Genomic DNA, 27,408 nt, shown 5'->3' on the forward strand with positions numbered 1-27,408 from the left:
GCCCTAGCTTTAATCCCTTGCCCTGAAAAAAGACAGAATATAATTAAAACAAAATAACAAAAAGCCAGCCACACCTTTCATCCCAGCACTCAGGAGGCAGAGGCAGGTGGATCTCTGTAAGTAGGCCAACTTGTTCTACATTTAATCCCAAGCCACGCAGGAGTACATAGTGAGACCACTTTTCAGAAACAAAAAAATAAATTAGTGAACATAAAAGAAACTCACATCAACCAATATATAGATGTGTTTGTGGTGCCAGATCTGTTGGCGGTGGCTAGGGAGCAATGGACAGGCAGTGTTCAGCTGTGCAAAAAGGAGAGCAAAGATAACCATGCAACTGTGGATGCAGAAGCACTGCAACTGAGAAAGATACTTTACCAAACAAGGCTGTCTGCTGTGACCTCGCTCACTGATAGCACACTTAGTGTGGACAACGTTCTGGGCTTACACATCAGCACCGAAGAAAAAATATCTATGGTTCCATTTTATAAAATTCTACGGGAAGCTAAATAAATGCACTTAAAGTTTATCTAGAGAGAAATGCTATAGGCAAGCAGAAAAAATATACTCTGCATGCTAAAGTCAGGAGGATAGGTAACTAAAAGCTAAAAAGAAAACACATTTTTCCTATGCTGAGACTAAAAGAAAAATACATTGCAGGGATGGCAAAACTTGATTGATAAATACAGTTCTCGTTCTCTCTCTGTCTCTCTCTCTCTGTCTCTCTCTCTCTGTCTCTCTCTCTCTCTTTCTCTCTCTCTCTCTCTCTCTCTCTCTCTCTCTCTCTCTCTCTCTCACACACACACACACACACACACACACACACACACACACACACACACACACCACATCTGTTAATTTAACCAATTACAAATAGAAAATATTTCATAGGCTGCCAAGCTTTACCATCTGGCAGAAGTCTGCCAGGGCGGAAGCGCTATGATGAGCAAATATGTGATGAAGAGAAAAGAAAGATAGAAAAACAGAGTGGTAAGTGCACTGTGGAGAGAGGCAGAACTGGAGACATAAAGGCAGTGAGGACCAGGCTGATGGGATTGTCCTGCACTGCCACCTGAGGCCATGGTGATGACCAGATCTTTGCTGCCTCTGAGGGCCATTTCTGGGCCAAGGTGCTACTGAAGCCAGACTCTATGCTAATGTCTGTGGCCCATGTTATCACCAAAGGCCAGAAGGATGTACATGGTCTGCCGTGCTCCCTGAAGCCATATTGATGTCCAGGAGCCATATTGGTTTGAGTGACCCCCACTGCCACCTGAGCCCATGGTGATGTCCTGGACTGTGCTGTGCCTAAAGTCCAAGTCTGGGCTGGTGGTCCTACCACAGTGTCTGTGTTGATGCACATGGCCCATGTTATCACCAAAGGCCATGTAGATGTCCATAGTCTGTGCTATAGCACGAAGCCATGTTGATGTCAATGGCCATGCTGTCACTGGCGGCCACATTGATGTGAGTGACCTGCACTGCCATTTGAGGCCATGATGATGTCTGTGGTCTGGGATACTCTTGAGGGCCTTGTCTGGGTCCACTGTCCTATTTCAACTGGGGGTCGTACTTGTGGCTTGTGTTGTCACCAGAAACCGTGTTGAGACCCACGATCTGTGCATTCACTGGCTGTAAAGAGCAAGGAAACTACTTGAGGAGTAATAATGATAACTGCAGATGCACAGTTGAGAAAGAGGGACACGGAAGGCTTCTGGGATGACCTCTACTCCCACTCAACCTCCATTCTCCTCCAGAAGAGAAAATACTCCAGAAAGTGGCAAACATACCTGTATTGAACGTGCACTGGCTTTTGACTTGCCACAGTTCCATGCACAACGTACTATAGCAAGTGTTTATATAGCAGTGACACTGCATTGTACATTTCAGGTAACCTAGACATGATTTAAAGTGACAGAAAAACATGCATACATCGCACGCAGATACTACAGCATCCTGCACAAGGGATTTGATCACCACAGAGCCTGACATCCACAGGGATCCTGGAACCAATGGCCCATGGATAATAGGAGGTGATTCTATGAAAGACAAACTGAACAAGTTGAAAACCCTGACAGCAAAATTAATAACTATGACTAAAATGTGTTTAACAAAACTTAAACCCATGACAGCTGAACTTTAATATAATTATATTTTATTTTAAAAAACAGTATAACATCCCTAATATTTAACTTTAATATTGTGTTTGTTTTTATAATTGTTTTTGAAAATCCATTAACTCTTTACTACATGTGATCTAAGAACAGAATGCTGTCACTTTCCTCAAAGTTGTAAACAATGATAAACATCAGTGACACACAGAAGTGACCCTAGACCTTCTCCTTTAGTTAACTCCTTTCAGAAAAGGATTTAGTCTATACAATAAGACAAGAAACATTGATATGTATTTTTAAATCAATAACTTAACATTTGCAGATAATGGGAATAAACAGAATTGCTATGATACTAAGTTAGAAGACAAACTAAGTTCAAGTAAAAGCAGTGAAAACAATAATTTCTAAGATTATAATGGAAGAAAATTCCATTCTTACATACATACTATAGCATTTACACATATATACATGGAGGTCTGCATGCAGCTCACCCATGAGACCTGTTAAATGCAGCTTCAGAAGGCTGTGCACCTGATAGGTGGAAGTCAGGAGTTCAGATGCGAATGACCTCTTCAGTGCTGCTGTTGCCCATTTTCTGAACTGTAAGGTCTAGATGTATGTACATGTGTTAGGGAAATTGTCGGCTCCATGGAAGACCACACCAACAGGTTATCCAATATCAAATGTTCAGCTCTGGAAACATTTATGTAGTTAACATTATACAAAATGAGCAGGTTACAATTATCAATATGTATTTATATACATATGTGCACGTAGAAGTAATTAATGAAAAATGAGGTGTGACTTTAAAGGAAAGCAGGTTGGGGTACAGGGGAGGCTCTGAATGTGGCAAAGAGAAAGGAGAAAAATTATAATTATACTAAAATCTCAACAATAAAAGCTTGTACAATATCTCAATTCATCTTAAAAGAAAAACACAAAATATTAAAATGTTGCTGAGACCCACACAAAGATTTAAGGAGAATGAATATTACATTTTTGGAATAAGAGAACATTATACCAAAATCTAGTTTTGCAGTAATGAAAATCATCAAATAGTATATCGGTTTTATAAGTTTGGCTGGGGTTTTCATTTGCTTTCCTCTTGTGTTTATGTGTTTGTTCTGAGGCAGGCTCTCTGTGAAGGCCAGCATAGCCTTCAACTTCCATTGTTCCTGTCTTCCCCTCCCACTGAAACGATGTTTCTCCAATCTGAGCAGATAACGATGTCATACTAACTAGCACAGTTCTTCACAAGGAAGACATTAATCAGCTCTTTCCCATCCAGAAACTGAAGAGTACTCTTCCAAATGCAGGGCACTTAGTGCAGTTCCTGTCACAGTAAAAGAAAGACCACACCACGTGTGGAAGTACCAAGTCCATCCACAGGAACAGATGTGCCTGTGAACTCAGCACACAGTACTAAAATAAGCTAAACTTTGCCAAATGAATGGGGAAGCCACAGCCAAGGCTCGGATAGACCTACATTCTTACCTCACTGTTTCACAAGGAGAACTTTGTAGATCAACATGCACATACATCAAATTACACAAATTTTAACATAGAGATAGATTTTTAAGGCATCCACAAAGAGTAATCATAAAAAATATAAAGCTACTATAGATTACAAATTAATTTTAAAAAATAAACTTCCATCTCACATAATCTGTTATTTTTTTCTTTTTTTATTTTTTATTAATTTATTCTTGTTACATCCCAATGGTTATCCCATCCCTTGTATCCTCCCATTCTTCCCTGCCTCCCATTTTCCCCTTATTCTCCTCCCCTATGACTGTGCCTGAGGGGGATTTCCTCCCCCTGTATATGCTCATAGGGTATCAAGTTTCTTCTTTGTAGCCTGCTATCCTTCCTCTGAGTGCCACCAGGTCTCCCCTCAGTAGAAGAATGGATAAAGAAACTGTGGTACATATACACTATGGAATACTACTCAGATATTAAAAACAAGGAATTCTCGAAATTTGTGGACAAATGGATTGAGCTAGAAATGATCATAATGAGTGAGTTAACCCAGAAGCAGAAAGAGTCAAATGGTATATACTCACTTATATATGCATAGTAGCCCAAGGGGCATGTCCCATGAAAGTCTTCACTTACCAGGAAAGTGGGACAGAGGGGAGGACATCCTACTGGGACTCTAGAAGAGAGAAGCATGGGATAATAGCAAAGTAGAAGGATCCAGAGGGTCCTAGAGACCTACAAGAAGAACATTATGATAGGCAGATTTGGGCCCAGGGGTCCCACTCAAACTGTGGCACCAGCCAAGGACCATACAGGCCGTAAACTTCAAACTCCTACCCAGATCTATCCAATGGACAGGACATTCTCCACAGTTGAGTGGAGAGTGAGGTATGACTTTCACATGTACTCTGGTGCCTCATAATCTGTTATTTTACAGGATCGCATTCCTTTAGTATGACCCTGACAGCCAAGTGAGCAACCAAGGCCTGCTGCTCACACCAACTCCGTTCTTCTGCAGAAACTCAGGACTTCCTGGAGTTCCCTCTGACAGGGTTCTTGCTTCTTACCAGAAGCCCTATCAGCATACTTAAATCAAAGTCACTTCCTCTGTGCTGAAAATCAGACTAATCAGTGCAGAGGCCTCTTCTGATTACAATTACCGTTTCCTCACTGGAACCCTGCGAGACTGTCCATCCTGATCATAGCCTTCTGCCTCTCTAAACAGCGTCAAATGATAAATGCTTCGATGTTTTAAAGGACAAATTATCACTCACTCAGCAGGTTGTGCACTACCTAAAATAGATCTTTAAGAGGACATGTCATTTGGAGAAGCACCAATAAATTAATAAAAGTGTGGAAACTGCAGCTTTACAACCACCACTAACATTTGCCTGCCAAATATCTAGCAGGAACATACCGTGGAAACTGCAATTACTACAAGAGGGTCAAAAAATAATGGGTGGCCAGATGTAACCTCCCGTCCAACATTTCCAAATGTCCCTTCATGATGTCACCTTCATGGAGGAAACTGGGTCTTGATCTTCTTTACGAGTCCTTCTTTCAAGTGAGGAATCACATGGCTCAGGGAGGGTGAGATTGTAGTTCAAATAACATAGTACAGCCTAACAATAGGCCCACATCTGATCCACTATTTGTTCAGAAGCACAGGAGGCCATAATTGTGGGTGACTTATAAGCATCAGAATAGGCCCCTGCTGTCCCCTTTCTGTAGTCTCTCTGCTCATCCACATGAGAAGCCACTCAGAGTGTCATGTCACTCTTCCCGCATTCTGTTTTAATTTTCCCTCACTACTATTGCTGAGTGCAGCCCTTCACCCTTCAACCTAAGCCTTTTTTGTAAAGAAAAAAAAATTGTCCATCAGAGCAAGATTCTTGGAAAAGAGTTTAGCGAAAGCAGGGCATTGCACTACAGGCTAGCAACATGCACTCCTTAACCAATCTGCCCCATCACATGTGAAAACATGTGCTACACACATGTAGAAGGAATGGTATGGTCTGGATGCAGAAGAAAGCCTCTGGGCAGGGCAGAAACCCCAGGTTCCTGGACAGAACTGTGTTCTGAGACACTTTGGGTTGCGTTTAAGGATTGTTTTCAAAAGGCTAGGATAGAAACTTTAGAACTTGCTTTTGTCTAAACTGATAGAACATTAGCAGTTGGTGTCGATTAGTAGCCCTACCTTGAGTCAAGTGGCCCCCTGTGATAATTGTTAAGTATCCTCCATTTAATTTAGATCTTATCTAAACAAGTTTTCCTTGATCTTTGGGGAATAAGTATTCACTTTCACAAATTGCTCATGGAGCACAGCCCACTTTGGTTGACTGGGAGCCTTGTGATGGAGGAGCCACTGCAAAAGAGACTGGAAGGAGTACAACAGACTCCTGTGGCTGTTGATGAATGAGGGTTTCCTTAACCTCTATGGTTTCTGTTGTGTTTAAAGTGGAATGGATGGAGCCACCCCATTGCCATATGACTTAGCAATCGTCGTGGCCCAGAAAGATGGAGTCTGTTTCCCTTTTGCCCTTTTAGAAGCAATGTTTCTGAGAGTAGAATTATTTTAATCTGTAAGTTTTTCAAACTCAAGTTCATGATTAGGCCCAAAAGAGTCCCATGAACTCTAAATTTGGTCATCAATATTTACATGCGTCTTTTTTAAGACAATGGTTTTTAGCTTTTGGAACTTCTCAACATAAAAGTCAACTGTCTATGTCAGTAATTAACCTGCTCCAAATAACTCCAACCAAGCCATGGGCAGTCTTACAGGGTGTTATTTAGCAATCTCCTGTTGGCTTTATAACATCTATACGTGTAGTAAAAGGTGCACTTGAAACTTTCCCTAGTAGAGGGCATGGGATGAACTGCATCTGCCCCAACTCCTGGTCTGTCAGATGTCTTGAGTGTTGCCAAGCTTTAAGAGCTCTGGAGGAATCAAGGAAGGGGAATTGCTCTCAATTTATCTCTGAAGTAGAAAGACAGCAGGGCATGCTCTCCTCAACTGAATTGAAGTGTTAAAACTCTAGGACACAGCAACATAGCCAGCAGTTCAAGTGATCTGACCAGCTTCTCTGTGAGGCAGGCACTGAATAGAAAAAGAAGTCCAAACTCTCAAGTCTCTTATGAAAAGTGGCAAGGCCAACACCAGTCTCCTCAGCTGAGGTTCGCAGCTCCCCCATGCCACCACACCTTCTGACAAGTCTAATTTTCTGATTCAAATGAGTCTATCGCCAGTTACAGCTGCTTTTATCCAAAACTGAACAGTTTGCAACCTCTTCTTTCATCAAAATATCTATAATAGTACATGAAGTGAAAGTACACGCAAAACTGCCAAGGGAGCAAAGGAGCAAGGAAGGAACAATACAGTGCAACAGGGACACGCACAATGTACTATAGAGACATGCATATGAAAACAATTTGTACAGCAAAATAATTTAAAATGTTAAAAAGAAGGCATGCCATAAATGGCCTATGACTGATACCTGGTGCATTGACATAAGCAAATCAAATAGCACCATGTGATATACACAATATAAGTTAGGTTGTATTCTTTATCATTACCAGACATAAAAAATAAATTCAGTACTGTCAAGTAGCTTTTATGATGCAAACGTAATTTGTTTTTCAATCATCTGGCTTGTTTGTCTTCTCTGATAAATCACAGAAGAGGCCTCATTCATTAGGATCTTTTAAGATGATATAGAAAATTGAATACATGTGATTACATTCCTATACGCTTCTGGTAATTGTCCCTTAAGGTTCTAATGGCATTTGTATTTCCTTTATCTTTTCACAGGAGTATTGTTTTAAACCCAGCCTATTTCCGAAACCATCTTCGTCAGGCAGCCGTGTTTAGATGTCTGGAGAGATACTCAGAAGCTGCCCGGTATGTTTGCTACAACTTTGTGAAGATTTATTTAAAGTTAAATTAATTTTACTCTCAGATTCTGGTAATAGCATAAGAGGACATTCCATTTCTCTCATGGAATATGATTTTACCCGAATTATTGTCTTATAAATGTCAAACCAACAATTATTGAGTATCTTTTTCTTTAATTAAAGCTATTCCATGTTCATAGCTCTTAGCAAAATTCAAACTTTCCAGCCATGAGGTCATTAATGATGATGGGAAAACTTCCATAGATATTAGGAAAGAACTTGACCTCTTAAGTGTCCAGGATGCTCTGACTGTAATGACACAGTTCTATGACTCGAGATGTGGAGATGAAGCAAACTGTGAGGAAAGAACTTGGCAAGCCAAAAGTCCATGTCTAAAAGATGGCATCTGTCGGGTAGCCTAGGGCTGAAGATAGTTCTCTCTTGGATGTCAATGTTTGAAGGGAAACTGAGTGAGGCAGGGGCTAATGTTCTTGTCCCAGAACCTAAATTTTGGCAAAGAATTGTAAGAATCACACGGCAGCCTAAAACCCACTGCAAAGACCTTGTCCCTTGTCCTAGGCATGGCTGGTTTTCCTCCAGGGTGAACTTGAAGAAACTGACCAATTTCCTCAATGAATTTCTCTTTCCTCCTAAAGTACCAAAATCTATTGCTTTATATGACTGTTTCCAGGAATTAAGAGGAGGAAAATACAGATAGTTTCTAGAATTCCTCCAAGCACAACTCCTAAGGTCAAATCCATAGTAATGAGGGTGCGGGCTCTAGTCTTTAGATGACTGTTGTCTCTAGAACACCTGGAAATCTTTGCATACAAATCTTTCTTTGAATGGTGAATAAAATGGCTCCATGGCATTGACACTGTGATATTGAAGTCCATCTGTCTAACATGGGTCCTTACATTGCTAGAAGCTCCGTCAAGTGATGACTATAAGAAGTAGAGTTAACCTCAACTCCTGGCACCTTGCAGACACACAGCACATCTTCTTCTCATGGGTTGTGATCCACCTTAAAATAAGAAAACAGGTCTCTGTCACTCCCTTCACACTCCATTTTCCATACACTGCTTGTTGAATTAATTTTTCTATTGAACTCACACATGCCTTCTTTCTAGTTTTTATTCTCTTCAGTGATTCGTCCCTCAGGCTGAAAGAAAAGATTATTAAGAGATAATCCTTAAGGCAAATGATTACAGAAGAAGGGTTTTGGGGTCCCTGGGGACATGACTTAATTTTTAAAATTTTGTCATACAAACATGAAGTCCTGAGTTTGGGTCCTCAGCATCCATGTGAAAATCTGGATGTGGCCAATCCAAGGCACACATCTAAGAAGTGAGAAGGAAGGGACTAGTGTACCTCTGGGGCTCACTGGCCAGCCAGCCTTGCTGAGCTGGAGAATTCCAGCTGCAATGAAAGACATCCCCATCTCAAAAAGTAAGGCAGAGGTGATGGAGGACACTCAGTGCTGACCTCTGATGCCTGCACACAGACCTACAAAAGGTCACACACACAAACACACACATGAATGGAGTTTGTTAAACTTTGAGAGCTCACCACAAAAGAAGCTAATACAAAGTTCCAGGGAAAAATCTTATAAAAGATGTGTTACTAATGTGTTTGAATCCTATCTAAATTGTCATAGAAATCTACCTATGAACTGAGGCTTAGAGTACAACAAATGCAAAACCTGCCATGGGGGTTCTTGTGCCAATTTAAAATGTACATAGTTAAACTGGAGTTTAGAGGGAGTCAGTTGTTAAATAACTGGAGAAATTAACAGTTTGGTGATAATTTATGTTAGAAATCAAGAAATGCATAAGTGCAGGTTTGTTTCTTTCTTCCTTTGTTTTGTTGCCTGGTTGGTTATTTGGTTGGTTTTTGTTTATTTGTTTGTTTGTTTGTTTGTTTGTTTGTAGAAAAGGTAGGTGCCAGCCAACCACTGGTTATACCTTAATGTTATTAAACCTAACTGAGCCAAAGGAGTTGGCCTCAAGTCATTTGAGTCTCAAAGCAAGCAATTAGTTGGAAACTTAGTATTTGTCAACATTTCCCATGTAACACTGGCACTGGCAATTCTACTGTTCTTGTTATGTCCCCCCTGTGGTGAAATAGATGTATCCATTTGATATCGTTTGATGATGATTTGATAAGAAGCTCCAAGCAAGTCCCTGCTAAGCACTGGTTATGCTGGTGTGCACTTTCCCTAGAGGAGAAGTAGACAGTTGCTATCACATGCAGCTACTCATCATAGGCAAGAAATGTCTTAGTTTCTTTGGAAATTACATCTGTCAGTGTAAAGTATCTACCATGATCTCCAGTACTACCAAAGGCATAAACATGGACATCTTAACATCTGCTTACACATCGGCTCCCCCAACATAAGCCAGTACATATAGCATTCATTGTTATCAGGAGCTCATGTGGAGATTTGGATAATTTTTTCAGGCATTATAAGAATATGGTCTTAAACTAATCTATAAAGCCAATGCACCAAGTTTCCTAAAGGGTGTCAGGTTTCTGGACTTGATAGCCACCAACCAAAAAAAAAATGCATATTATGTGAAGTAGTCAAAATAAAACCCTAATTCCCAATAATCATATTCCTCAGCCCTTTTTTCATCAAATTGTAGCATTTACAAGAAGCCCTTGGAAGCAGAATGACTGAAGTGGTCTGAGTTTAGCCATCTTTGCTGAATCAGGGATTCCAAGAAAACAGGTCAGAAAGATTGCCAGGACAGCATCATGAGAGGACAGGCTCTCACCGCGAAGGCAGAGAATGCTACTGCGATTAGATTGAAAGCTCAGGCAGGTTTACAATAGGAGGATCCTTTAACCATATATATTCATGGCCTTTCAGAAACATCCCACTGGACAAAATAGCAAGAGCACACCCATGGTCCAAACAGAATAAAATGAAGGCTATTTATCATGGTATAGCTCTGTGAGGACTCTGGTCACTGCAGAGTAAATGATTGGCATTGGTTAAATTGATAAAATCATATTTTCTGCAACAAAACTAAATATTTATGCAACTGCCAATGTGCCATAGCCCCCGGTAAGAAGCAGTCCCCCCTGAAGGCTTCATCTGAAGCGGCAACTATAACAGCTCTACAGTGTCTCTCCGTGTCGCTACCGTTCAAACTGGACACTGTGGTAACTAAGGTGGATACTTTTAAGAATCACACCAAGGAAGCATGCAAGGCAGTCAAAGATACACAAAGCGTGTGGTCACCCTCCCACGGATCCTTCCAAAGGTAACATCCATTGCTCATATCCAGATCAAGAACCTATACAGGGATGGACGCTCAGTTTTTAAGACCTCTTTAGTGTATGTTACACCGCTTTCCAAGAAAGATCTTGATGAATAGATGTTGACACTTATTACAGCTTTTTCTAACACAGTATCATCTTAAGAAAGTTGAGGTGAAGCTGGTGAAATTACTCTCTGGTTACGACATGTGCTGCTCTTCTAAAGGACACAAGTTTTATTCCCAGCAATCACATCAGCCACCTCATAGCTACTTGTAACTCCAGCTCCAGGGCCATCCGGTACCTCTGACCTCTGCATGCTGGTGCATATACATGCACACATGCACATAGTTAAAATTAATAAAAATAAAATTTAAGAATTAAATAAATACATAAGCAATTATCCAAAATAACATGCACAAGCACACACACATGCACACACACACAAACACACACACACACACACACACACACACACACACACCTGCGCAGGCACACACATATACCACAGTTAAGAACACTTGCTGCTCTTGAGAGGAACTGAGTTCATTTCCTAGAACCAACATGTCGACTTGAAACCACCTCTAGCTACCTCCAAGAAATCTGATTTTCTCTCCTAGCCTCCTTAGTTTGTGTACACATGTGGTGGACATACCGACAAGAAGAGCTTGTACACATTTATACACACACACACACACACACACACACACACAATAATAATAAAAAATTTAATGTTGAAATATTTACATTAAAATATCCATTAAAGAACTAGTTTTCCAATAATCAGTATGCAGATCTTTTCAAATTTAAAGTTCATTAAAAACCTATTTTAAGAAACATTACTTGCTGGATATGATAAATGCACACATAGGGCAGGAGGGCTGGCATGAACTCAAGCTAAAGCTGCCTAGATAGTGGACTAGAAAGTCTGAGTAACAAAGTGAAAGTCTATGCCAAAGGAAAAGTATATCTAGGGTGGTACAGGCATAGGTGAGATGCTATGTTAGAAGGAGGAGGAAGAAGAGGAGGAAGAAGAAAAAGTGAAGGCAAGAGAAATGAAGGAAGGAAGGAAAGAAAGAAAGAAAGAAAGGAGTCTATTAGATGTATTTCAGTGATGTAAGTCTACAGTCTTATGTTTTGGGGAGGGTATGTTTTTGAGACAAGGCTTCTCTGTGTAGCCCAGGCTGGCCTTGAACTTATAGATATCTGCCTTCCTCTCCCTCCTGAGTGACGAGATTAATGGTGTGTGTCACCACTGTCCAAGTGCGTATATTCGCTATTACTGTATTTATCAATTTTTTAGTTAGAATACAAAGCAGTGGCTTTCACTAAGCTTTTTCACATATGTGTGCTTTTGTAATCAGTCTTTATTTTTGCCATCCTTTGTCCCATTCCCTCCTCTTTCTGGATACTTTCTTCCACCCTCAATAATGCCTCCTCTGCATTTGTGTCACATAAATTCCATCCCCCACTCTTCCTTATCATGAATATGCAAAGTTGGAATTCAATATATAAGTACACCAAGCTTTATCTTTCTGAGACTGCCTTATTCCGCCTAATATTATGATCTGTAGTTTGGTCCTTTTTCCTTAATATCTCATAATTTCGTTCTTCTCCAAGACTAAATAAAATTTCACTGTACACATGCACCATATTTTTCCACCCACCCCTCTGCTGATGGACTTGTAGGCTGGCTATTATGAATAGTACAACAATAAACATAATTGTGCAAGTATCTCTACTGTGTTCCAGCTAAGAAACTTTCGGAACATATCCATGGTAGCCCAGCTCGATTAGACAGTTATTCTGTTTTCAGGTTTTTGAGGACCCTAAATACTGGTTTCCATAATGCATGTGGAAGTCCCTGACCAGCAATTTACAAAAAAAAATAATAAACTCTTTTCCCTGCCTCCTTGACAGTGTGTGTTGTTTTGGTGATAGCCGTCTTAACTGGAGTTACAGAGAATCTCAGCGCAATTGTAATTTCCATTTTCCTGGTACCTACTGATGGATATTGAAGCCCTTTTCAAATACATATTGGGCATTTGTATTTCTTCCTTTATAAACTATCTATTCAATTCATTAGCTCATTAATGGTTTGGATTTGGGTATTTACTTTTTTGTAGATTCTAGATATTGACATACTGTTTGATATATGGTTGACATTTTTCTCTCATTTTGTGGCTCATTATTCACTCCTTATAATTGAGTTTTTTCTGAAAAGAGGATTTTTTTATTCCATTTTTAAGTTCCTCATATTATTTTCTATATGACAAGATTTCTTCTCAGAAAACATTGGCCTTTTTATTTCACATGATTCCCTTATAGTTATCTGTAGAGTTTTCCAGGTTCTGGAAAGCTCCAGGTTTTACTTTATGTATTTATTATATTTAAAATTATCTTCACATAGAGTAAGGAAAGGATCTAGTTTTATTCTTTTACATTTGAATTCAGTCTTCTCAGCACTTTGTTAAGAGAGTGGGTGTCTCTTTTCCAGTGTACATGTGGGTTCTCGGAACTGAACCCACTTTCTCTGCAAAAGCAGCAATTGTTCTTAACTGTGGTGGGTGTGCATGTGTGTTGTGTGTGTGTTTTACTTGGGATAATTGCTTGCATGTTTACTTCTTTTTTTAATTTATTTTTATTAATTTTAGTTATGTTCATGTGTGCAGGCATATGCATATGAGTTAAGAGGCCAGATGTGTTGGTTCACAATAGAGCTAGAGTTACAGGCGGTTGTGAGCCGCCAATCTGCACGTTAGGAATTGAACTTGTGCCCTTTACAACAGTAGCACATGTTCCTAACCTGTGAACAGTCTCTTCGGTTTCACCTTTCTTCAGTATGTGGAATGGCTGTACCTGTGTGGCTTATATAAGTGTCTTCTACTCTGTTCTGATTTCAGGAGGTGTCAGTATCAAGGCTGTGTTTTTTGTTTGTTTGTTTGTTTGCTTGTTTGTTTTTTGCCGTATTTGATAATCTGAGATCACATACTGCAAACCCTCTAACATCACTCATTCTGCTTAAAATTTCTTTGGCTGTTCAAGGGTTCTGTGCTTCGAAATGAATTTTATGATTTTTTCCTAATTCTATAAAATATCTCACTGGAAATTTGATGGGAGTTTACCTTTAGTCTGTCGGTTTCTTTGATAATATAGACATTTTCACAGTGTTGATCCTGACCGCCATGAGCGTGGGAGGTCCTTTGGTCATCTATTGTCTTCTATTTTTCAGCATCTTCTTTTTTTTAAGTTGGAAATATCCCTCTTTATACTTTTAAGTTATGGCAGGTTTGTAAAATATAACATTATTTTTGTAACTATGGGAAACGTATTTTGGAAAGAGCCAACACTTAAACAATATTTAAGATTGCACACTCTGCAGAAACCGCGACGTTCTGTCATTTCCAGTAGATGACGCTCTTCCATGACTGTTCCAGATACTTGGTTATTCCATTCACATTCATAATATTGATGAATTGTGAATAAGCACAATTTCAGCTGTGTAGCCCTGGCCTTTGCAAGGACATGGTCTTTCTTATGTGCAAATACAAGTGTCTGTAAGTTGAATGGCAGCTGTTTTGTCCATTACCACACAATGGGTGTAAGCCATCTTACAGAGGGTACTTAAGGTAAAATGTCTTAAAACCCAATTAAGGTCAGTAAATTAAGAACTAAAATAAAGCATCGATGAGTATCTGCATACAGTGCTATAACCATGACCCAGCATACTTTTAGAAGATACTCTGTTTATTTGCTTCTTTTTTTAACTTTCATTTTTATACCAGAAATGCTTTTTTGGTTAATGGCTCACAACCAAAATATAAAAAGTATTTGTCATACAAAAATAGCAAAGCAAACAAACACATAAGATGCCCAATTAAATTGGTTAGAGGAAAAAGTGGGGAAGAGCCTGGAACACATTGGCACAGGGGACAGCTTCCTCAACAAAACACCAACAGCCCAGACCTTAAGGTCAACAATTAATAAAGGCAGGAGACACTGTCTATGGAACAAAGCAACAGCCTACAGACTGGGAAAAGATCTTCACCAACCCTACATCTGACAAAGGTCTAATATCCAAAATATATAAAGAACTCAAGAAATTAAACACCACTAAACCAAATAACCCAATTGAGAAATGAGGCTTGGAACTAAACAGAGAATTCTCAACAGAGGAATATCAAATGGCTGAGAAACACTTAAAGAAATGCTCAATGTCTTTAGTCATCAGGGAAATGCAAATCAAAACAACTCAGAGATTCCATCTTACACCCATCAGAATGGCTAAGATCAAAAATTCAAGTGACACCACATGCTGGCAAGGATGTGGAGAGAGAGGAACACTCCTTCATTGCTGATGGGAATGCAAACTGGTACAACCACTTTGGAAATCTATCTGGTGCTCTCTCAGAAAACTGGGAATAGGGCTACCTCAAGACTCAGCTATTCCACTCCTTGGAAAATACCCAGAAACTGCTCTACCAAACAACAGGGACATATGGTCAACCATGTTCATAGCAGCCTTATTCATAACAGCCGGAATCTGGAAACAGCCTAAATGTCCCTCAGTTGAAGAATGGATAAAGAAATTGTGGTACATTTCCACTATGAAATACTACTCAGCTATAAAAAACAAGGAAATCTAGAAATTTGTGGACAAATGGAGGAAATTAGAAATGATCATACTGAGTAAATTAACCCAGAAACAGAAAGACTCACATGGTATATACTTACTTATAATTGGACACTAGCCCAAAAGGCATGTCCCATGAAAGTCTTCACTTACCAGGAGATTGGAACAGATGTGAGGACATCCTACTGGGACTCTAGGTAAGAGAAATATAGGAGATGGGGAAGTAGACTGATCCAGAGGCTTTTAGAAACCTACAAGAAGAACATCATAACAGGTGGATCAGGGCCCAGGGGGGCCTACACAAACTATTGCACTAACCAAGGACAAGACAAGTAGTAAACACCAAACTCCTACTCTGATCTAGCCAATGGACAGGATATCCTCCACATTTATGTGGAGAGCAGAGACTAACTCTGACATGAACTCTGGTGCCCCATATTTGATGACCTCCCCCTTGATGGGGAGCCCTAGTGGCACTCAAAGAAAGAATAGGCAGACTACCAAGAAGAGGCTTGATAGCCTGTGACCATAAAGTGGGGAGGAGATCCCCCTCAGACATGGACCTAAGGGAGGGTAATAGGGTATGGGTGGGAGAGTAGGAGGAATAGGAGGATACGAGTGATGGGAGAACAATTGAGTTGTAATCTGAATAAATTTTTAAAAAGGTAAATACGTGAGGAACACACCAAGCATCCAGAGATGTGAGTGCACACATACACATCACATACACACACACACACACACACACACACACACACACACACACATATATATATACATATATATATATATATATATATATATATATATATATATATATATGTACACACACACACAAATTGCAAGATGTAAGAGGGAAAACATTCAGCAAGCATTTTGAAAGAATAATGGTTACATCAGGAATAATCAGGAGTCTTATATGTTTGTTTGCTTTTCAGTATCTTAAAGTTTTATTGCAAGAGTCTCCTACTCTTGGTTTAGGATTATGTCTAAGTTGTTGCCCCTTCCTGTTTTGTGGGTTCTTTTGATTGGCTTTTGTAGGATTGTTAAAGCTATAGTAAATAAGTTTTTTTTATTTCTCAATAAGTTCATTTCTAGCATATAGGAAAGTTATTGGCACTTAATGTTTAATTTCGTGTCTTTATTTTATTGAAGGTGTTTGTGAGGTGTGCAAGTTTTCTGGTGGAGTCTTTACTGACTGACTTATAGGACCGGTTCTGAAAGTAGGACTGTTTGATGTATTTTCCTATTTGTGTTATTGTTTCTTTGTCTTATCTCACTGCTCTAGTTCAGTGTTCTAGAAATGTTCTGAATAACAATGGAGCAAGTGAGCATCTTTATCTAAAGCTTGATGTTAGCAGAAATGCTTCCAGGGTTGTTTTCCTAATTAATGTAATGTTGCCTATGGTTTTTCTCATTATACCCTTTAGTTTGTTGCAAAACCTTCCTTCTATTCACGTGTTATTCAAGTATTTTCATTGTGCTGAGAGTTAAAATTTATCAAATGCCTTTTCTATATCTGTTAAGGTTATATTGTGATTTCAACCTTTGAATTCATTTCAGTGATTAATATATTTACCAAATTGTGTACTTTGATCCATCCTTGCATCCTCAAGCCTACTTTATCATAGAAGATGATTTTTTATACCTTTGAGAATTTAGTTTGTAAAAGTCTTATTAAGTTTTGCATCTATATTCATTGGAGAATAAAAGTTTTCTTCTTGTGTGTATCTTTATTCAGTTTGATCTCAGGGTAATGCTAGTTTTATAGGCTGACTGTTGTAGTAGGTTTTTTTTTTCTGTGTTATGGAACAGTTTGGTGAGTGTTATAATTGGACCTTACTTAAAATTTAGATATACTTTGGCAGGGAGTTCATAAGTTCTAGGCGTTTTCTTGTTACTAATGCTTTAATGGTCGGCTTGTTGCAAATCTGTCTACGCTGTTCTGTCTCCTTGATTGAATTTGTAAGCAATATGTGCATAGGGATTTATTTACTTTTTTCATATTCTCCAGTTTTAATTCCAGATTTTCAATATATTTCCTAATTATCTTGTGAATTTATACGAGATGGATTATTATTAAAGATTATGGCCACTCCTTCTCATCTCTACTTTCATTAACCTGGATCTTTTCTATACCTAACCTAAAAGTCTCAGAACTCTTGGACTAGAAAAAACTATGGCAACATAATGAACATTGCATCTGCCAAACCCACAGCCAGCATTATAGTAAGCAGGGAGAAATCCAAGTTATTTGCACTCAAATCAAGACTAAAACCTGGGTGTCCAGTTTTCCACAGTTATTTAATACTGTGCCTAAAGTCTTATATAAACCAATAAGACAAAGGAAGAAACAAAAGGAATGTAAATCAGAAGGGAAACCATCAAAGCAACTTCATTTATAGATGGCATGGTTCTATGCAGAAGATTCCCTAAATACTTTGCCTGAAAACTCTTATAACTGTTGGAAAATGTTCTGCAGAGTGGTGGTACACAAAATCACTTTGCAAAATCAGTAGTCTTCATGTCTACAAATAACAAACACACTGTGAAATCAAGGAAATTGCTTCAAAAGATAAACAAATACTTTGTAATAAACCTTAGCAAGGAAGCAAAAGACCTCCACAAGGAGAACATGAAATCAGTGAAGAATAAAATATGTAGGTGTGCTAGTGCTCCTGCATCGCACTAGCAACCAGGGATCAATTGATTAATTAATCAATCAGTTAATCATAGATTAGTATTATGGAAACAGCTATATTTTCAAAAGCAAAACAGATCCAGTATAATATCATCCAAACTGCAACATCATTCTCCAATGAAACAGAAGTCTTAAACTTCACATGGAAGCACGAAAAGCCCCAGAGAGTTAAAACAATCCTGAGCAGATGATGACTGATGATGATAATGATGATGATGATGATGATGATGATGATGATTGATGATGATGATGCAGGAGTTATCACCATAACTGAGTTCAGTTTACACTACAAAGTCATAAAAACAAGAACAATAGAAAAAACACAGTGTGGTGCTGGCACAAAACCAGACATACAGAATAGTGAAATATAATGGAAAAGTGAGGCATAAAACACAACCTCAGTGACTTGATTCTTGAAAAGGATGCTAAAATATACACTGTTTCACCAAATGGCACTGAGGAAACTGGATATCCACATGTAGGGAAATAAATAAAACTAGGTACCTCTTGCTCACCTTATATGAAGAATCAATTCTGAGTGGACCGGAGATCTCATTGTAGCAACCTGACATGTAACTCTGAAATGTTAAAGGGAAAAGTGGAGAAAACACGTTGCACCATAAGCAGGACCTTTCTGAATAAGATACTGGTCACTTGAAAGTGACATCAGCATCTGACCACTGGCAGGCTCAAACCAGCAAAGCTCCTGTGGAGCTAAGGCCACAGCTAATCAAAGGAAGAGATGTCAAGAAATCTTCACTGGTTGTATATATGACAAAGGATTATTGTCTGGACCACAGAAATACACAAATAACTAAAAAGCCTAGACAAGAAATTAATCAAATCAATAAATGAACAAATAGATAAACAGATAGACCAACAAAAATGAAATTCAAATAACTAAATGAAAATAGAAAAAATATTCAGCACTGTGAGCCATTATGTAAATGCAAATTAAACCTACACTGAGGTTCCATCTCCCCCATTGAAATGTCAGAAAACAAATCACAAAACAAGGTGAGGGTGTAAATAAAAGGGTACTGCTGTATATGCTGGTCAGAATCTATACAATCTCTAGCCACTTTGGAAGTCAGTGTGGTGGTTTCTCAAAAAGCTAAAATTGCCCCAGCTATATCACTGCTGTGTAGTTATCGAAAAGAAGCTGAGTCACCAAATGAGGAAAAAAAAACCCATGCTTCCTCAGCCCCATTCACAAGAACTACGCTATGGAACCCACCTGGGTGTACAAGAACAGTGGAGTAGCTAAAGAAAAATGCATACATGCACAGTGGAATTTTTCGGTCCTTAAAAAAAATGATGTCATTTGCAGGTAAATAGGTACACTGAAGACAAGCAAAGTAACGCAGTGTCAAACAGGCGAGTCCTGCATTTGTTCCCTCCTCTGTGGACCTAGGTTTTATATGCCTACAAGACACCATGTGTGCATGTGTTACATGAAAACAGAAGCAAAGCTCTTGTGGGGAACAATGAAAACATGTGGGAGGAGGCGGAAACAACCGAGCTGAGAGGGGGTGGCATGAAGAGAATATGCTCGGTATATAATATATACATGTATGGAAATGATCTTATGTAAAACAGCATCATGTAAAACAAATATACACAATGAAAATTGTAACTCTGTTATAATTTTAATAGAATGCAAGAAAAGATAATATTGTGAGAGCAACTTTTTCTGAGGTCTTCAAAATTCCAGAATGCCAGTCACACACATGGAGGAGGGGTGAATTGGCTTCTGCGCTCTCATCTTTACTGTAGTTTTTGCTTGGGTTGAGTCCAAGTCAGGAAAATGGCTAATGACCACCTGCACTGGTATCACCTTAGTGTCTTCCTTCTTTCCATACCAGGGGTCTCATTGCTTTGCAGTCTGTTGGCTGAGCAAGTTCTCACATCCTTCAGACACACCCTGAGAGTGGGTAGGAAGCTGAGAGTGTCTCCCATGTACATTGAGAATGTGAGAGGCAATAACAGTGGGGACTCTATAGGCAGAGGACCTGTTTTCCTACTTTCAAGACCACCTGAGTATTGGCCACCCCACTGGAGGGATACAATTGTGAATGTCAAATAGACTATCAAACCTTGAGAGTCTTGGGCCCTACAGCAAAAGACAGAAGATAGATGGCTTCCAAGAGTTGGTTTACCCACTTGGATCCAGGGCTTTCATTTTCCAAGGCTATTGTCAACTTGAAGATGTCTGCTCCCCAGCACTGAGGGCAGGGGCACTGCGTTCTGTACACCCCACTGTCTGAGCTGATTGAGCTTCTTGGTATCTTGGATTCTTGTCTCATGAGAATCTGGTCCTCCTCCTACCTCACAAGAGCCTCCAAGTTTTCTGTCGTCCCTTCAACTGTGACCAGTAAATCCAGGACCCCCAACTTGCAGTTGTCCTCTACTCTTAGACTCTTGAGGTAGCCAACTTTTAAATAATAGATTCTCAGTCAAGATGGCAACTAGCAACTGTCCTCCAAGTCACACAGAGATGACAGGATGGGGATACCCTCTCCTGCAGACCAGCAATGAGAGAAGTCACAATCTCACCAACCCTGCCACTTGGACTTAAGGCTGTGAGGTCAGGGTCTGTCCTGGCCATAGACTGCCAGGGTCTTCCCCTGCACTAGCCTGACAGTTTGTAAGGTTTCTTTTTCCTCTCCCTGGCCAGGAAGGCGGCCCTCTGCTAAATGTTTTCAGCGCACCACCTTCTGTTTTTCCAGGCCTTTCAGGTCTATCAAACCCTCTGTAAATTTCCCAATCTCTTCCTCTCTCTCTTTGGAAACAGTGTCCACCATTCGGTTTCTGTTTTTTCATTCTGAATCTTCTTCACTCAACTGCACATAGATAGCATCTGATCCTCCATCTTACCCAGAAGTCCTGTTTTTAACTCCAGATGACTCACAATATTTCAAAGGTTGAAGTAATCATTCTTAGGGTTCTTTCTCAGTCCATGGAGAGTGGCCAAATTTATGTATTTAATGAATATATTTTTAACTACTAACAGCTTTCGCAACAATTCATCCTTAGTAGGAAAATGTTTCCACTTTAACCCGTGATGCTAGGGAAACTGAGGTCTGGAGATCCACCAGTGAACACCTAGCCTACTCTTGGCTGCAGATCCCACAGTGAGAAAAACTATGATAGAGAAACACTAATAAACTCTGGACTCTGGAGCCTGTGCTCCCTTCGCATCCATCTGTAGGATTGCTTTACATCCCCAGAAAGGAAAATAAAGTAACTTTTAGTAAGTTAATGTATTTACAGACCTGACCAGATGGTTCTTAAAGAAATCCATGTTGTGATGGATTGACCAAGAGTCCACAGAAGGCGAAGGCTTACAGCCAGGCTTGCTCCTTTGTTCCAATTTTAAATGTTTCCTGAAGTTCAGTGTGAGCAGAGTTCAGTTCAAAAATTTGAGTTAGTAATGATCTGGCCTATTCTTTAATTTACAATGCTTTTTTTATTATTATATTTGTGAATGTGTGTGTGTGTGTGTGTGTGTGTGTGTGTGTGTGTGTGTGCGTGTGTGTGTGTGTGTGCATATATGTATGCCATGGCATTCATGTGGAGGTCAAAGGACAACTTTCAGAAGTTCACTTCTTCCACCATGTGGGTTCCAGCGGAGGATCTCAGGTTGTCAGGCTTGGTGGCAAGTGGCTTTACTTTATGCCATCTCACTGGCCCTTCAGTGCTCTTATTTACCATCAAAGAATGTGTGCTGTATATTGAAGATGCAGACTGGCAGATAAGTGATGGCAAACTGCCTTATGCTCACCCTTCTAAAGGCAATGTCCTTACCAAAGCACTGGACTTCAGAGCAGTTTTATATTACAGTGAATTTGGGGATAAACTAGAACAAATAGATTTTTTAATGGTATAAAATTATGTCAGTTGTTGCTATACTAAGAGGGTTCTCTCTCTTGACCACTTCTCATCTTTGGTCTCTATCTTTTGCCCTCCAAGCCTCTAACACTGCTCATGCTTCACTCGCTCAGGACCACCACTTTCATCCTTGTGTGGCTTGAGTGCCAATAATACTTGGGAGCTTTTCACCAGAAGCTTCATAGCTAACGTAGCATGTTGATGTCTTGAAAGTGGAACCATGGAAATAGAAGGATCCAGATGATCTTAGAAACCTACAAGAAGAGCATCGTAACAGGTGAATCAGGGCCCAGGGGTGTCTGCACAAACTATTGCACTAACCAAGGACAAGACAAGTAGTAAACACCAAACTCCTACTCTGATCTAGCCAATGGACAAGACATCCTCCAGAGTTATGTGGAGAGCATAGACTAACTCTGACATGAGCTCTGGTGCCCCGTATTTGATAACCTCCCTTTGGTGGGGAACCCTGGTGGCACTCAAAGAAAGAATAGGCAGACTACCAAGATGAGACTTGTTAGCCTGTGACCATAAAGTGGGGAGGAGATCCCCCTCGGACATAGACCTAAGGGAGGGTAGTGGGGTGGGGGCGGGAGGGTAGGAGGAATGGGAGGACATGAGTGATGAGAGAACAATTGAGTTGTTATCTGAATAAATTAATAAAAAATAAATAAACAAAAAGAAAGCGGAACCATGGAGACCTTAGTAAGACGTCTGGATCATGAGGGTAACCTCATAAACGACTAAATAGATGTCATTATCATAAACACGCATTAGTTATCACAAGCATGCTTTAGTTATCACAAGCATGGTGTTCCCAAGAAAGATGAATTTGCTCTACTTCCCTCCACCATAACACCTGAGAATGATTTTCTCTTGCCCTTAAATCTTCCACAAGAAAGCCACTGATATCCACTGCTCAGCCTCTGGACCGTAAGAAATAAACCTCTATGCTTCACATAATGTATTCTCAAGTTACTCTTCCCGAGATTATAAAACAGGCCACATCACTGAACCGGCATTGTTACATGTTTCAGGCCTCTGGCGGCTTCACTTGTCAGTATTTGGCCCACAGAAAGTAGCACTGTTCCCCCACCTAAGCTTTGTCTACCATCCTCAATGGATCCCCAGCAGTCATCAGTCATCTTTGGTGGTTTCAGATTGTTTGTTTTCAATTGATTAGCGATTACAGTTGGGTTTTTTTTTGCTTTGCATGGACAATGAGTTAGAGATAATTTGGGATAGTCGAATGTTGTAGAAATCTGGTCAGTCGCTAAATGCAGAACAATACCTTCAAAAGGTAAATGTGCTAACATTGAGGCTTTTAGGAATAAACAGTCACCTGCACCTTAAGTATGACACACTAGCACACCAAGTTTTCAGTGGGGCAAAAAATTTTGTTTCTGGCCTAAGTATGGGCATCAAGAGAGCCCAGAGTCAGTCCTGTTTGGCTAAGCAGTAGCTTTGATACCTACAGTACTTCAGGATGCAGTCATTGATGGTTTCCTTCATGGTCAGGCTGGGTAGCAGAGGTGAGTAGATTCAGGAGCCGATGACTTTCACGAGAACCAGCAAGAACACTGGAGCATTTGTTTAGGAGATATTCCTGTCTTCCTCAGTCTTTCCTTCCCGGTTGATCGTGCTGGAAGTGATGCATATATAAATCACCGTCTGCCAAAGAGTGATCCAAAAATAAATTGAAGTGTTCAGGGATCCGGCAATATAAAACATGAGCGTAGATAAGCAGCCACCCAGACGCAGGATCATAGCGGCAGGCAGGAGCAAGTTTTGTCAGCTTTCCGGTGTCATGGAACTCTGTGATTTTAGATGAGATTATTATGTATCTTGCAATGGAAGAGAGTACGCTGACAGGTAGACTCTAGACAAGTAATTCTGAAGAGATTGTGGTAGTGTTCGGAGTTTATTAGAGCCCCGTTCTCCTTCAATTAGAAGCGTAAAACACATTCCTCCTCCATGCAAGGAGTTAAAAAACACACCAGTTTTGTTTTCTGAATGGTAAAATCAGTTCTTGTGTATGCAGAGAAATAGGTTGAATAAAGTCTCAGGGCTATTTTTCATTCACAAACTTTATCTTTCACTTTCTTGGGTCCACTCTGCCACTGCCAGAGCAGCTGTGTGTGGTCTGGCATTCATCACATGAAACGTGGCTGTGGGAGGGCCATGTGTTGAGAAATGACTATGATAATTCGTTTTGCTGTTAGGTGACTCTTCGCATGTGTAAGTTGTTGAACTAAGGTATTAGCATTAGCCTTTTCTAATACCCTTCCTAGCTCCCAAACAATTGACACAGAGACGTATTACGTTTATTTTTAGAGCACTATACTGGGAAGATATTCATCTCCTCTATTCCAATTATGCAGGTCTGGCTGCCTCCCAGCCACCTGCACTTCTCCTTGCCATCTCAGTCTTGCTGCTGTATCTCTCTGTCCCTATGGCGCATCCTCTATGCTGACCTCCTTCCCTCTCCCCCGCGGTCCTTACCTGACTGGGAACAGAAGTCCTGCCTTCTGTCTCCTCTGCCCAGTTATTAACCAATCAGGGATCTCTAGAGAGCAATTCTTACATAAGATTGAGACAGCAGATTCTCTATACAATCTGTGACAATCAGGGCACAGAAATCAGCACCTGAATTCACAGTGCACAAGACCCTCCCCCAACAGTAGGTATCACAAAGTTGTGGGAACCCTCACTTTACACGCTGCCAAAATGTTGTATGGCTTCTAAGTGTACGACTTATAAGGCAACATTAGTAGAGACAAAATTTGCCACAGATCATGGCCTAAGTCAAACATCTCACTTCTCAGCCACAATTCATAATATCTTCACCCCAACAGTGGGGGTGTGGTGGGCACAATCTCAGAAGGCTGTATCGAGATTCATACAGTCCAGCTTCAGGTTCATAACCAGTGCTTTTCCTAAGGACTTAGGATTACAGAGCTGGGCACTGGTGAGATGGCTCAATGGACAAGAATAATTGCTCCTGTAGCAGAGGACGTAGGCTCAGTTCACAGGACCCATGTCAGGCAGCTCAAACCCCCTTCACCTCCAGCTCTGCAGAGTCCAACATCTCTGGCTTCCATGGGTACTCATGTGTACAAACACACACAGAGACTTATAATTAAAAATATTCAAAAATATAACAAAGTTACAGAACTGTAATTATCTAATAGTATAACAAAAATATTGATGTTAGGATAGCAGATAGCTTTTTAAAAGACCAATGTGATTTCAGAGTTGAACTTTTCAGATAATTTCCAAATTATAAGTAAATTACTACAGAAATACATAATCTCTTCTATAAAAATATCTTTTTCAGAATGCCATTAGGAGTCTCTTTATTGCTACATTTTTTTACAGTAGAGTTCTAAACCCTAGATCCCTATCTAATCTCAGACTTTTGGTCTCCCAAGTAGTGTCAGATATGAGTTCCATTTCAAGGAGTAGGCTTTACCTTAAATCAGATATGGACTGGTTACTCCCACAAACTTTGTGCCACTATTACATTATCATATCTTGTAGGCTGGGTACCACTGCAGAATGAAGTGTCTGTAGCTGGGTTGGTGTTCATGCTTAAAAATATTTTTTAAAAAATCTTTTTGAAACCCCTGGCTTATGGTATGGCTATTGATAAACTTATCAGAGAGAAACACTCTGCACTAATGTCTACAGTGATAGTAATGATAATAACGTGCTATATGTTTGTGTTACCTTTAAACATTGCTAAATTAATTTGTAAATACAAAGTTCATGAACTGGCATAGTGTATTAGTCTATACAGTAGCAGAATTCAGAAAAAAAAATTCCTGAGATATATCTAGCCCTGAATCTTAAAATAATGGTGGTGGTAGTAGTAGTAGTAATAATAATAATAATAATAATAATAATAATAATAATAATAATAATAATAACTGTCTTTAAAACTGGTTGGGGTTGGAAAATGGCCTAGTCTGGATAGTGTTCACTGTGTAAGAATTAGGACCTGAGTTTGGAACCCAAGAACCCACATAAAAAGCCAGGCATGGGGCCGGCAAGATCTCAACAGGAAAAAGTGCTCTTGTCCAAGCCTGACAACTTGAATTCAATCCCAGGAGCCCACATGGTCAAAGGACAGAACCAACTCTCACAGGCTGTCCTCTGACCACCACATACATGCCATGGCAAGTACACATATACTCCCACATGCACAAATAAATAAATAAATGTAAATTTTTTTCATTTTTTTCTCCTTTATTAATTTATTCTTGTTACATCTCAATGGTTACCCCGTCCCTTGTATCCTCCCATTCTTCCCTCCCTCCCATTTTCCCCTTATTCCCCTCCCCTATGACTGTTCCTGAGGGGGATTACCTCCCCCTGTATATGTTCATAGGGTATCAAGTCTCTTCTTGGTAACCTGCTGTCCTTCCTCTGAGTGCCACCAGGTCTCCCCCTCCAGGGGACAAATGGATCTAACAGAAATCTATAGAACCTTTCACCCAAACAAGAAAGAATATACCTTCTTCTCTGCACCCCATGGAACCTTCTCCAAAATTGATCACATCCTAGTTAACAAAGAAAGCCTCAACAGATACAAGAGGATTGAAATAATACCTTGTATCCTATCAAATCATCATGGGCTTAGGCTGCAATTCAACAACAACAGAAATAACAAAAAGCCTACACGTATGTGGAAACTAAACAACTCTCTGCTAAATGACACCTGGGTCAGGGAAGAAATAAAGAAAGAAATCAAGGAGTTTCTGAAATTCAATGAAAATGAAGGAACAACATACCCAAATTTGTGGGATACATTGAAAGCAGTGCTAAGAGGAAAATTCATAGCACTAAGTGCCTTTAAAAAGAAATTGGAAGCATCGCACATAAACACCTTAACGACACAACTGGAAGCCCTAGAAAAAAAAGAAGCAGAAACACCCAAAATAAATGTAAATTTTTAAAAGCAAGGCACAACACATGGCTTAACCCTAGCACAGAGACAGATGGATCCTTGGAGCTCATTAGTCAGCAAGCCCACCACAGTCATAGAACTCCAGGTCAGTGAGACACTCTCTCTCAAAAAGTAGGGTGGAGAGTCATACAGGAAGACATATTAAGTCAACCTCTCACATTCATATGAACTTGCACACACATACACATGGACTTATACACATATGTGCACACACAAACACATAAATATCCCACACAAAAACAGTGGCTGGCGACAATGGGACAAGAACAGACAAGGCCTTCCAAATTCCGTCTATTAATGTAAAGAAAGCATGCCTACTGACTGTTATCACCTTCAATCAGATGTCCACATGGTTCCTCAATTTCTATAAAGATAGGATGTAGAGATGCAATTAAATATAGACATGTTTAAGCAACCGGGACAAGGCTCAAGCCTGGGAAGGTGGATGGTGCTTCCTCAGGGATGA

The 27,408-nt window shown here is 39.9% G+C and overlaps 1 protein-coding gene across 3 annotated transcripts in view; it reads left to right on the top strand.

Moving 5' to 3' along the window:
* Window positions 1–27,408, top strand: part of SPATA16 (spermatogenesis associated 16) — a 324,224-nt gene that overhangs the window by 117,770 nt on the left and 179,046 nt on the right. For all 3 annotated transcript variants that reach the window (XM_084769323.1, XM_084769325.1, XM_084769324.1), the window contains one exon: window positions 7,402–7,491. In XM_084769323.1, the coding sequence (XP_084625449.1) occupies window positions 7,402–7,491 (90 nt within the window). The remainder of the gene's footprint in view (window positions 1–7,401; window positions 7,492–27,408) is intronic.

This window comes from Acomys minous (assembly GCF_964271855.1).
Source record: "Acomys minous genome assembly, chromosome: 19".
In the NCBI taxonomy this organism is placed as follows: Eukaryota; Metazoa; Chordata; class Mammalia; order Rodentia; family Muridae; genus Acomys; species Acomys minous.